The sequence below is a fragment of the Notolepis coatsorum genome (genome assembly GCF_963971535.1).
Source record: "Notolepis coatsorum genome assembly, chromosome: 3".
Classification (NCBI taxonomy): Eukaryota; Metazoa; Chordata; class Actinopteri; order Aulopiformes; family Paralepididae; genus Notolepis; species Notolepis coatsorum.
In genome coordinates, this window is record NC_140167.1 from 84,473,183 (window position 1) to 84,485,682 (window position 12,500).

General features: G+C 47.8%; 1 protein-coding gene across 4 annotated transcripts in view; it reads left to right on the forward strand.

Moving 5' to 3' along the window:
- The window catches only part of dock7 (dedicator of cytokinesis 7), a 303,680-nt gene that overhangs the window by 203,377 nt on the left and 87,803 nt on the right, over window positions 1-12,500 (forward strand). For all 4 annotated transcript variants that reach the window (XM_084309449.1, XM_084309450.1, XM_084309451.1 and 1 more), the window contains exons 32-33: window positions 916-1,051; window positions 10,508-10,604. In XM_084309449.1, coding sequence (XP_084165575.1) covers window positions 916-1,051; window positions 10,508-10,604 — 233 coding nt within the window. The remainder of the gene's footprint in view (window positions 1-915; window positions 1,052-10,507; window positions 10,605-12,500) is intronic.

Consider the following 12,500-nt stretch of genomic DNA (forward strand, 5'->3'; position numbering starts at 1 on the left):
CTCTATGCTCTGCTTGGAGCCAGACTTTGGTGCCAGTTATATTGAAGCCTGTATTACAATTCTACATATACCAGCTATCTGAGGAAATATACACCAACCAATATATCAGGGTCATAAACGAGGAGACGGTTGATCCCATTCAACTCAATGTCGGCCAAACTGAAAGTTCCACACTTGGCACCAATGTGCGTTCACGCTCTACACTGACATGATGACAGATAGACAAGTTAGTTAGGTAGGTAGACAGGTAGGTAGACAGGTAGGTAGACAGGTTGGTTAGGTAGGTAGACAAGTTGGTTTGGTAGGTAGACAGGTTGGTTAGGTAGGTAGACAGGTTGGTTAGGTAGGTAGACAGGTTGGTTAGGTAGGTAGACAGGTTGGTTAGGTAGTTAGACAGGTTGGTTAGGTAGGTAGACAGGTAGGTAGACAGGTAGGTAGACAGGTTGGTTAGGTAGGTAGACACGTTGTTTGGTAGGTAGACAGTTTGGTTAGGTAGTTAGACAGGTTGGATATACTGTTTGGTCAGTAACATGGGTCTCCAGTCCCTCCGCTCTGCAGTAAACAGAAGCCCCTGTCTTTTAACGTCACGCTGCGACCACTAACCCAACCAAAAGCCCTGTTCTGCTAACGTCATGGTGCGACCACTAACCCAACCAAAAACTCCTGTCTTTTTCTGTCCATCAATCCATCCCATCTATCTATCTATCTATCTATCTATCTATCTATCTATCTATCTATCTATCTATCTATCTATCTATCTATCTATCTATCTATCTATCTATCTATCTATCTATCTATCTATCTATCTATCTATCTATCTATCTATCTATCTATCCGACTGTCTATCTATTCTCCTCTCCATGGTGTGTTGTTGTGTCGTCGTGGTACAAGGCCCATGTTGTCTTCACCATGCAGGGGAAGAAGGCCTTTGAGAGGATGAACAGTCTGACATTCAAGAAGTCTAAAGACATGAAGGCCAAGCTGGAGGAGGCCATCCTGGGCAGTATAGGAGCCAGGCAGGAGATGGTCCGCCGTAGCAGAGGACAGCTAGGTACGCACGCACGCACGCACACGCACGCACACATAAACACGCACACATAAACTCACACACACACACTCACTTACCCCCACACACACACAAACACACACAAATAAACACACACATAAACTCAAACGAACACACACACATATTGTAACTGAGGGGTACAATTCCCTGACTGTATTGTTAGATATGATACTTACTACCACTACCTCTTGTACTTTAGACTCTGGCCACCCAGTACTAGGCATAAATAATTATGGTAAACACTCCCACGTAGATGAAACGATCCAACACAAATGTACCAAGTCGAAAGTCTGCGTTTAATAATAATTAATACATAGCAAAAGGTATGTAGAGCAATCACTTAATTACATTTATGATTTGAAATAGGATGCACTTTTATGGCAAATGAGTATTCGTTGGTATATCAATAGAGAACGTCCAATCTCTGGTGGCGCAGGCGGTAAATATGCAACCTGGAATATTTAAGGAATAATAGCAATGATACTTTAATGATTATAGAACTGGATACACTAGGGGGGAATTCCGGTCGCTTGTAAGACAACTGGAGAAGGGGGGGGGGGTAGAGTCTGGCTGTATCCGTCTGGCCGAGGGTATCCTGGGAGAACCCACGGTTGTGCGGCTCGGTGCCTCAGCGATCCTCGATCCACAGATGAAAGCAGTTGGACTCTCTGTGGGCCGGCTTCCTCCGGTCCACGATGGAGAGACGTGAAGCGACCTCGTCGTGTAGAGCGTCTCCTCACCTGTCGTCCTCTCCGGGGGGGGGGTTTCCAACACACGGCAGTGTTGGTCTTTATCCATAGAATAATCAGTGTATACAAAGCATAATCCGTGCCTGGGAAGGCGGGCTGTCGTCGGTAGAATAATCCGGTATGCAGGTCCACTCGCTCGTCGGCTCTGGGGCTCCTCGGGTGCAGCCTCACATGGGGTCGGCCACCCTGGATAAGCAGCCAGTTCTACCCGAAACGATGGGGGTACTGACTACGATAGTATTCTCACCGCACGAAGCACTACATATGAATAGACTATTATTAGCTTAATAGACTACGTCCAACTCGACGATATAGTGCCAAATATGACTATTCAAATATTAATATACACGATGTCTCAATACCGATGGTAGGCCGAACTTGGCCTTACTCCCACACGTGGCGTCGCGGGGAGGCTTTACATCTGTCACTCTATGGGAGGGTAAGCAACTGGACTAAAAAAAAGTCCTACTTTAGTAGCGCAGTATATATACACACTATGAACAAATAGTACCATTAGTGGTGCGGTAGCCAGATTCCTACGCGGAACTAGGACTTGTTCGTACATGTTGAGCGGTACGTTTGAACTGGGTCTGGGGGGTATGGCAGCCTGGCACCAAGGTCTCGACCAATAGTAGAATGGAGACTATTATGGGATGTTCAGTAGGCTAGAATGGATATTCAATGCATATTGTACAAGGAATATACAAGGGACATCAGGGAATATTAGAGAATATACAAATACAATTAAATATATATATATAAATAAATATACATATTCGGTTTAATCTGGCCCTTCACAACAGCCACCCCCTGATTGGTCCCAGACCTAATCAGTTAAGCAGAGACAGATTAATCGCGTTGTCTATTTACACATAAGGGTTTGCTGTAGGGGTCAGTCAACTTCACAAAGTCATAGGGTTATAGGGTCATGGTCATCATCGATTGTGTCTGGGAGTCGGGGCAGTTCTATGAGCCTCGCCACGGGACGGGTGTAAGTGCGACCCTGGACAAGCACTTCAGCTGCTCGGACCTTGCCGTCGGCACCGGTGATCACTTTGCTTACGCGGCCGGCCGGCCACATAGCTCTGGGCAGTGATTGATCAATAATCATGACGACTGTTCCTTCTGTCAAATTGTCTCTCTCCTTTACCCACTTCTGGCGGGTCTGTAGAGACGGTAGGTAGTGCAGTAGGAATGTCCTTTGTTGTGCACTCTCTATGGTAGTGCAATCATCTATGTTGGGGTCTGCGGAGATAACAGTGCTCAATCCACAGAACATAGGTGTCTTATTCTCAGCCTCCTCTTGACTGGCTTCCCTCGGGATAGGCGTGGGCCACTCTCCTTCCGGGAGCTTTAGGAATGCTGGGCCGTCACTGTAGACATTGCGACGGGTGAGGTCATCTAGGGGCATTCCCCGGGTGATGACGTCAGCTGGGTTCTGTTTTGCATCAACGTAGCGCCACTCTGTTTCTCCGGTTAACTCTTCGGTTAAGTCTTGAATCTCGGTGACTCTGACTCCCACGAAGACTTTGTACTTGCATGAGTCTGATTTGATCCAGGCGAGTACTGTCGTGGGATCTGACCACAGGATTGTTCTAGACACCGGTATGGTGAGCCCACGTTGGATGAGCGTGGCTAGGTGCGCTCCGGCTAGGGCTGCGCAGAGCTCTAGACGTGGGATAGATTGTTGCTTGCGTGGGGCTATTCTCGAGCGGGCGAGGACAAATGCTGTGTAGATCTCTCCCCCCTCTTCTTGGGCCCGCAAGTAGGCTACTGATCCGTATGCGACCTCTGAGGCGTCACTGAAGACGTGTAAGTCCATTTTACATGTCTCTGGCCTCACCGTGGGTGGGAAGTAGCTTCGGCGCATATTAACGCCTGGGAGTGAGTGGAGCTCCATCTCCCACTCTCTCCAGGTGGATGCAAGGTGTGCGGGAATGGGGTCGTCCCAGCCCTGGTCCTTGTCCCACAATGCTCGTACAATCATTTTTGCCCTGGTGGTGTACGGTAGAATACATCCTAGCGGGTCATATTGTCGGGCGAGTGTTGTGTACACACTCCGTCTGGTGGTCGGCGCCGCCGCCGGCCTTCCCTGCTCCGTAGTCAGGGGCTTGTGTCTGTAGTGAAGCGAATCTGTTTTGAATCGCCACACCAATCCCAGGGTCATCTCCTGGGCTTTTCCCGGGATTGTAGCCATCCAGGTCTCGCTGCTGGCTGCCTTGTCCTCGGAGGAGAGGCTGCGCAGTACTTGCGGATCGCTGCTGGCCCACTGCCTGAGATCAAAGCCGCCTTTGATCAATGAGGCGCGGAGTTTAATCAGGAGAGCCTCGGCTTCTTCCTGGGTTGAAAGGCTTTGTAGACAGTTGTCTACGTAGAAGCTGTTCTTTACGCTGTGTCGGACCTCTTCGTCCGCTGCTGGGTCCTCTGCTACATGTTTCTGTAGTGCAAATGTAGCACAGCAGGGGCTGCACGTCGTTCCGAAGGGGAGGACTTCCCATTGGTAGATGGCTGGGTGCTCATCTCCTGGCTTCTCTCTCCATAGGAACCGTAACAGGGGCTTGTCCTCCTCTACTAATCTCACCTGCAGGAACATTCCTTTAATGTCCCCGCTGATGGCCACCTTTTCCTGGCGGAAGCGGAGTAGAACGCCGAGTAGGGAGGGGCCGAGTGTGGGACCGGGCAGTAACTCTTTATTCAGATTTTGGGATCCGATCTGGTAGCTGCAGTTAAATACTATGCGGTCTTTACCGTTGTGATGGACCTTGTGGTGAGGCACGTACCACGATTCAGTGGTCTGGTCAGCCTCTTTAATGTCCATCTTTGTGACGTGTCCCGCTGTGATGAGCTTCTCAATCTCAGCGCGGTATACACTCTCTTGGGCGGGGTTCTTGGCTAAGCGCCGCTCCGTGTTCAGCAGGTACCGTTCTGTGGCGTCTGTCTTGGCGTGGAAAGTAGGCATTCCTTCTCGCCGCAGGAGTGGCGTGGCGTATCTCAACACGCCGTTGACCGGGACTCTCTTGGTCCCTGTCTCGAGGAGGTGAATGGCGTAAATGTCATCTTTAGAGCGAATGTCTTTCTTTCCGTTCTTAAAGGGCATTTGTTCCAAGGTCCATAGCCGCTCTACGTGTTGCAGGAGTGCGGTTTCTCCCTCTGTGACTCGGGAGTGGAGACATCTAGTGGCTGTACTTCGGTTGAGAGATTTGGCGAGCGGGCCTTGGAGAGTCCATCCCAAACGGGTCTCGACTGCTGCAGGACAGCCTCGGGGTCCGGTATGAACCCAGTCTATCGGGACAATGAGGTCTGCATGGTCGGAGCCTATCAACAGGGTCGGCATAGCATTGTCTATGAGCGGGATCGGTAACTTGCGCAGATGTGCATATTTCTCCATCAGCTTGGCGACGGGGTATGTGTACCGCGACAGTCCTATTTCTTGGCTGGTGAAAGCGTCTGTAATCTGGTACCGTCGCTCAGGCTGGCCGCTTGCTGCGATAGAGAATGAGACATTCTCGCCCTTTATCGTCTTCAAATCTCGTCTTATTGTCCGAATTGTCATTTGGGTTTCGCTTCCCCGCAGCCCTAGCTGGGCCGCAGCGGAGGCGAGCAGAAGGGTCTTCTCTGACCCGTCATCGAGGACGGCGTAAGTGTCCAGGACTTTATTCTGGTAGCTTAGTGTCACACGCACTACTTTTAGGAGTACTCGGGCTCCACTGCTGCTGGCGGGATCGATGTACATGACGCTCGCTTTGCTGCTGGGTGGTGCGGGTGAAGGGCGCCGTCTGTTACTGTCGTGAAGTATGTCCAGATGGGCTCCATCGCACTTGGTGCACCTTTTCTTTAAGCGGCATTCGGCTGCCATGTGTGAGCGCACACAGCGAAAACAGCGCTTGTTGGACTTTATCCATTGACTTGCTTCCTCCGCGTTCAGCTTGGGGAAGGAGTCACATTGCGCTAGCCAGTGTTCTTTCTCACAGTAGGGGCACACTATCTTCCACTTCTCCGTTCTGGAGGGGGTACTGTGGCTCCTGCTGCTCGGTACTGACTCCGATTGGTGCATCACAGTCACCGATCTTCTTCCATCATTTAGTCGTCTGGTTCCTTCTCTGGAGCCAGGGGTGCTCCGTCCGAATGTATCTAGCCGTAGGCTGCTGACTTCTCTCGCCAGGAAGTCTGCTAGATCGAGGAGGTTCGGTTCGGGGCCATTCGGGTCTCGGTGGTCTCTCTGCCGCCTAAAACGCTCCTGTCGAGCGGGCGGCAGCTTCTCCAAGATCCTTTCCACATTTGAGTTGGCGTAAAGTTCATGCCTCCCCTTCTCTCTCTGCGCTCCCAACATCCCTACCAGGGACTGCACTCTGATGGACAGGTCGTCCAGTGCTCGATTGTCTATTGCTGGGGGTAAGCGGTCGATGTGTCGGATCTCCTGGATCACGTGATCCCATATGCGCCCATACCTCTGGTCCAATGCTACCAGCGCTGCTGTGTATGGGGTGGTGGAAGTCGCGTAGGCGAGCGCTATATTATGTGTGCGGGGTACCTTTAAGTGCTTCAGTAGGATGGCGTATTTATGGCGTTCATCCAATACATCCACCAACATGGTCTCCAGACACATGCGGAGTTCTGTATACTGGGCCCGGTTCTCTTGGGTGAAGTCGGGTACCATAGGCGTGCCAATGTATGACGCTGACTGTGGATACATCGGCGAGCGTTGGGGGAGAGGCCTCCTAGGCGAGTCTCCTCCCGCTCCTTGGTATGGGCTGGTACCGGCAGTGTACCATGGCCCGCTTGTCCAGGTGCTGTTCCTCGGTGCGGGTCGTGCGTCGTGCTCACCCGTGTATAGAGTCGGGGGTCTGTAGCGCAGCTCCGCGGGAGTATAGCCTGGGCTGTACCGGACCTCCTGGTCCGGTAGAGTACTGTGCTGTCGTCGGGCGTGGTTCTCCTCCTCTTCCTCTTCGTCTTCAGTTAGGTCATCCAGTGCTTGTAGTCTCTGGTTTAGCCTCTCCACAGGATATGCTGCTCCTTCCCGGTTGCTAGGTCTCGCTTGGACCGGTGGGGGGAGGTGGTCTGTGGGGGGTATAGACCTCGTCTGTTGGTCAAGTTCAGGGTTGTTTACTCGGCTAGGGGATGCCGCCCTGGAGGTGTGTCTAGACGAGTTCCTGGAGCCTCTGGCGGAGGGAGAGGGTGTTGTCCGTCTGATCAGCTGTTCTATTAGTTGCGCTTGCTGTCTGTCGCGCTCTGCGTCCCGTAGAGCACCAGCAGCTGCTCGCTGGCTGTCTGCTCGGTCTCGGGCCACATTCTCTTCCATCTGAATGCGTCTTATTTCTAGACGTATATGCTCTTCTTCGCTCCGCTGCTGGATCTGCAGTCGGTCGCGTTCAGCAGCGGCGTTCAGGCTGATGAGGAAGGCCTGCTGTAGGGTCCTCTCTGCCTCGCTGGGAGAAGGCGGTTGTATAGGGGAGCCTTCCCTCGGGGTACTCCTTGCGGAGCCTTGGAGCTCTATCTCCACGGTGCTCTCCCCGTCTTCTTCCGTGCCGAGTTCTCTCTCGGTAGCGTTGTATTCCTCCCGGGACTCATCGGGGACTACTTCTTCAGTACTGGCGGGGTGTGAAGTCATGTCTGGTTCCCACTGGTCCCCACCGTGAGCTTGGTCAGTTACATTAGAACCCGTAGGGGCCTCTATGGTCGGGGTAGTCTGGGCGTTGGGGTTAGACATACTTTTACTTTCTAGTTTTACCGCGTTTACTGTTAGTAGAAGACTAGGTTGTTGACTGACAGCGTAAGCCTCTAAGTACTGAGGGAGCCGTCGTTCGTGCTGCGGGTGTTGGTTAGGAGGATCGTTTCGTGGAGTGTTCATCATAGGCCATTTCAATATTAATAACACTATATTAATATTACACTAATTACCCTCCGGCTCGAAGGACCAATTGTAACTGAGGGGTACAATTCCCTGACTGTATTGTTAGATATGATACTTACTACCACTACCTCTTGTACTTTAGACTCTGGCCACCCAGTACTAGGCATAAATAATTATGGTAAACACTCCCACGTAGATGAAACGATCCAACACAAATGTACCAAGTCGAAAGTCTGCGTTTAATAATAATTAATACATAGCAAAAGGTATGTAGAGCAATCACTTAATTACATTTATGATTTGAAATAGGATGCACTTTTATGGCAAATGAGTATTCGTTGGTATATCAATAGAGAACGTCCAATCTCTGGTGGCGCAGGCGGTAAATATACAACCTGGAATATTTAAGGAATAATAGCAATGATACTTTAATGATTATAGAACTGGATACACTAGGGGGGAATTCCGGTCGCTTGTAAGACAACTGGAGAAGGGGGGGGGGGGGGTAGAGTCTGGCTGTATCCGTCTGGCCGAGGGTATCCTGGGAGAACCCACGGTTGTGCGGCTCGGTGCCTCAGCGATCCTCGATCCACAGATGAAAGCAGTTGGACTCTCTGTGGGCCGGCTTCCTCCGGTCCACGATGGAGAGACGTGAAGCGACCTCGTCGTGTAGAGCGTCTCCTCACCTGTCGTCCTCTCCGGGGGGGGGGGTTCCAACACACGGCAGTGTTGGTCTTTATCCATAGAATAATCACTGTATACAAAGCATAATCCGTGCCTGGGAAGGCGGGCTGTCGTCGGTAGAATAATCCGGTATGCAGGTCCACTCGCTCGTCGGCTCTGGGGCTCCTCGGGTGCAGCCTCACATGGGGTCGGCCACCCTGGATAAGCAGCCAGTTCTACCCGAAACGATGGGGGTACTGACTACGATAGTATTCTCACCGCACGAAGCACTACATATGAATAGACTATTATTAGCTTAATAGACTACGTCCAACTCGACGATATAGTGCCAAATATGACTATTCAAATATTAATATACACGATGTCTCAATACCGATGGTAGGCCGAACTTGGCCTTACTCCCACACGTGGCGTCGCGGGGAGGCTTTACGTCTGTCACTCTATGGGAGGGTAAGCAACTGGACTAAAAAAAAGTCCTACTTTAGTAGCGCAGTATATATACGCACTATGAACAAATAGTACCATTAGTGGTGCGGTAGCCAAATTCCTACGCGGAACTAGGACTTGTTCGTACATGTTGAGCGGTACGTTTGAACTGGGTCTGGGGGGTATGGCAGCCTGGCACCAAGGTCTCGACCAATAGTAGAATGGAGACTATTATGGGATGTTCAGTAGGCTAGAATGGATATTCAATGCATATTGTACAAGGAATATACAAGGGACATCAGGGAATATTAGAGAATATACAAATACAATTAAATATATATATATAAATAAATATACATATTCGGTTTAATCTGGCCCTTCACAACACATATACATAAACACACACACAATGACCCCCCCCCCCACACAGACATACTCGTACCCACACACACATAAACACACACTGACCTAACCCCGAATTGGTCGCATATGCGACCGAAATTGTATCTGTGCGACCTCAAAATATAATTGGGAGCATTCGTGCAAGTGAAAATAATTGTTCTGGTGCGACCCCCCCCCCCCCCCCCCCCAACGTCCCTTTCTCTGTACATTCGCTAGTTTGTCTGTCACTCAGTATGTGTCAGTGAGTTGACAGTGACCATTCTAACCAATCAAACGTGAGCTTGACGTTCTTACATTGAATGCTGATTTTAGATTGGTTCAGTTGACGCAGTGCCCTCATGGCCCCTCCCCCTCACAGACCTGTCTTGTCACAGACCAGTCTCATTTGCACCGAAGATAGCAAGCGTGCAGGTCCTCTTTTAACATCACTGAAGCATTAAACAATGGCCCAGTAAACTATTCACTTGTCTAACGTTATCTAGCTGGCTAGCTACTGATAGCTCATAACATCATTGAAATTCGTTTTTGCAGCTGTGGCTAAATTAAACACTTCATGGAAACGGAGTAACGTTAACGTTATGTCGAGTTCATACTACACTACACGTATGAACTCGACATAACGTTAACGTTACTCTGTTTCCATGAAGTGTTTAATTAGCAGCAATCTGTTGTTGAAAATGTAACGTTAATGCTCCATGCATTGCATGGACAGGAAGCCATCATGCGAGGACAGGAAGCCGTCATGAAATCGTTGTAGTCATAATTTATTGTAGTCTTTTAGTCTTATTAACTAAAAGATTTTAACCAAATAAAAAGCAGCAGCACTATTGCATAACTGAGTCATGTTTGCTATGTATTTCTTTCTTTAGGGGAGTAGGACATTTGTTTCACAGTTTTAGCATGATGTTTTATAGATGGCTAGGTTAAACACAGGTTTTTGTTTTTAAGAGGGGGGGTTTGATTTGATTTGATTGAAGTTTATTTCAAATATGCAACACAACAAACAAACATCAACATTTTTTTTAATAATAATAATCTAAAAGAACCGATAAGAGTATCGATAAAGTACCGAACCGTTAAGCAGTATCGATAAGAGTAGTAGTATCGATACAATCCTAACGATACCCATCCCTAACTGTTATAGTAGTTTTTTTTTATCAATACATAATATATATTACATTATATATTGTTGGTGCTCCTTACATTTGGGTGGGTGCTCCTACATTTTTGCTGGTGCTCCCAACTTTTTGAAGTTGGGAGCACCAGTGCTACCAAGTAACATTTTTAATTTCGAGCCCTGCAGTAACCCAGCTCTTGTCCCCCACACAGAGAGGAGTCCGTCAGGCAGTGCCTTTGGGAGTCAGGAGAACCTTCGCTGGAGGAAAGACATGACTCACTGGAGACAGAACAGCGAGAAGATGGACAAGTATGACCTCTCCTACTAGCTGTCTCCTAACTTACATCTTATTATATGACCTCTCCTACTGGCTGTCTCCTAACTTACATCTTATTATATGACCTCTCCTACTAGCTGTCTCCTAACAAACTTACATCTTATTATACGACCTCTCCTACTGGCTGTCTCCTAACTTACATCTTATTATATGACCTCTCCTACTAGCTGTCTCCTAACAAACTTACATCTTATTATATGACCTCTCCTACTGGCTGTCTCCTAACTTACATCTTATTATATGACCTCTCCTACTAGCTGTCTCCTAACAAACTTACATCTTATTATATGACCTCTCCTACTGGCTGTCTCCTAACTTACATCTTATTATATGACCTCTCCTACTAGCTGTCTCCTAACTTACATCTTATTATATGACCTCTCCTACTGGCTGTCTCCTAACTTACATCTTATTATATGACCTCTCCTACTGGCTGTCTCCTAACTTACATCTTATTATATGACCTCTCCTACTGGCTGTCTCCTAACTTACATCTTATTATATGACCTCTCCTACTGGCTGTCTCCTAACAAACTTACATCTTATTATATGACCTCTCCTACTAGCTGTCTCCTAACTTACATCTTATTATATGACCTCTCCTACTAGCTGTCTCCTAACTTACATCTTATTATATGTCCTCTCCTACTAGCTGTCTCCTAACTTACATCTTATTATATGACCTCTCCTACTGGCTGTCTCCTAACAAACTTACATCTTATTATATGACCTCTCCTACTGGCTGTCTCCTAACTTACATCTTATTATATGACCTCTCCTACTAGCTGTCTCCTAACAAACTTACATCTTATTATATGACCTCTCCTACTGGCTGTCTCCTAACTTACATCTTATTATATGACCTCTCCTACTAGCTGTCTCCTAACAAACTTACATCTTATTATACGACCTCTCCTACTGGCTGTCTCCTAACTTACATCTTATTATATGACCTCTCCTACTAGCTGTCTCCTAACAAACTTACATCTTATTATATGACCTCTCCTACTGGCTGTCTCCTAACTTACATCTTATTATATGACCTCTCCTACTAGCTGTCTCCTAACAAACTTACATCTTATTATATGACCTCTCCTACTGGCTGTCTCCTAACTTACATCTTATTATATGACCTCTCCTACTAGCTGTCTCCTAACTTACATCTTATTATATGACCTCTCCTACTGGCTGTCTCCTAACTTACATCTTATTATATGACCTCTCCTACTGGCTGTCTCCTAACTTACATCTTATTATATGACCTCTCCTACTGGCTGTCTCCTAACTTACATCTTATTATATGACCTCTCCTACTGGCTGTCTCCTAACAAACTTACATCTTATTATATGACCTCTCCTACTAGCTGTCTCCTAACTTACATCTTATTATATGACCTCTCCTACTAGCTGTCTCCTAACTTACATCTTATTATATGTCCTCTCCTACTAGCTGTCTCCTAACTTACATCTTATTATATGACCTCTCCTACTGGCTGTCTCCTAACAAACTTACATCTTATTATATGACCTCTCCTACTGGCTGTCTCCTAACTTACATCTTATTATATGACCTCTCCTACTAGCTGTCTCCTAACAAACTTACATCTTATTATATGACCTCTCCTACTGGCTGTCTCCTAACTTACATCTTATTATATGACCTCTCCTACTAGCTGTCTCCTAACAAACTTACATCTTATTATACGACCTCTCCTACTGGCTGTCTCCTAACTTACATCTTATTATATGACCTCTCCTACTAGCTGTCTCCTAACTTACATCTTATTATATGACCTCTCCTACTGGCTGTCTCCTAACTTACATCTTATTATATGACCTCTCCTACTAGCTGTCTCCTAACTTACATC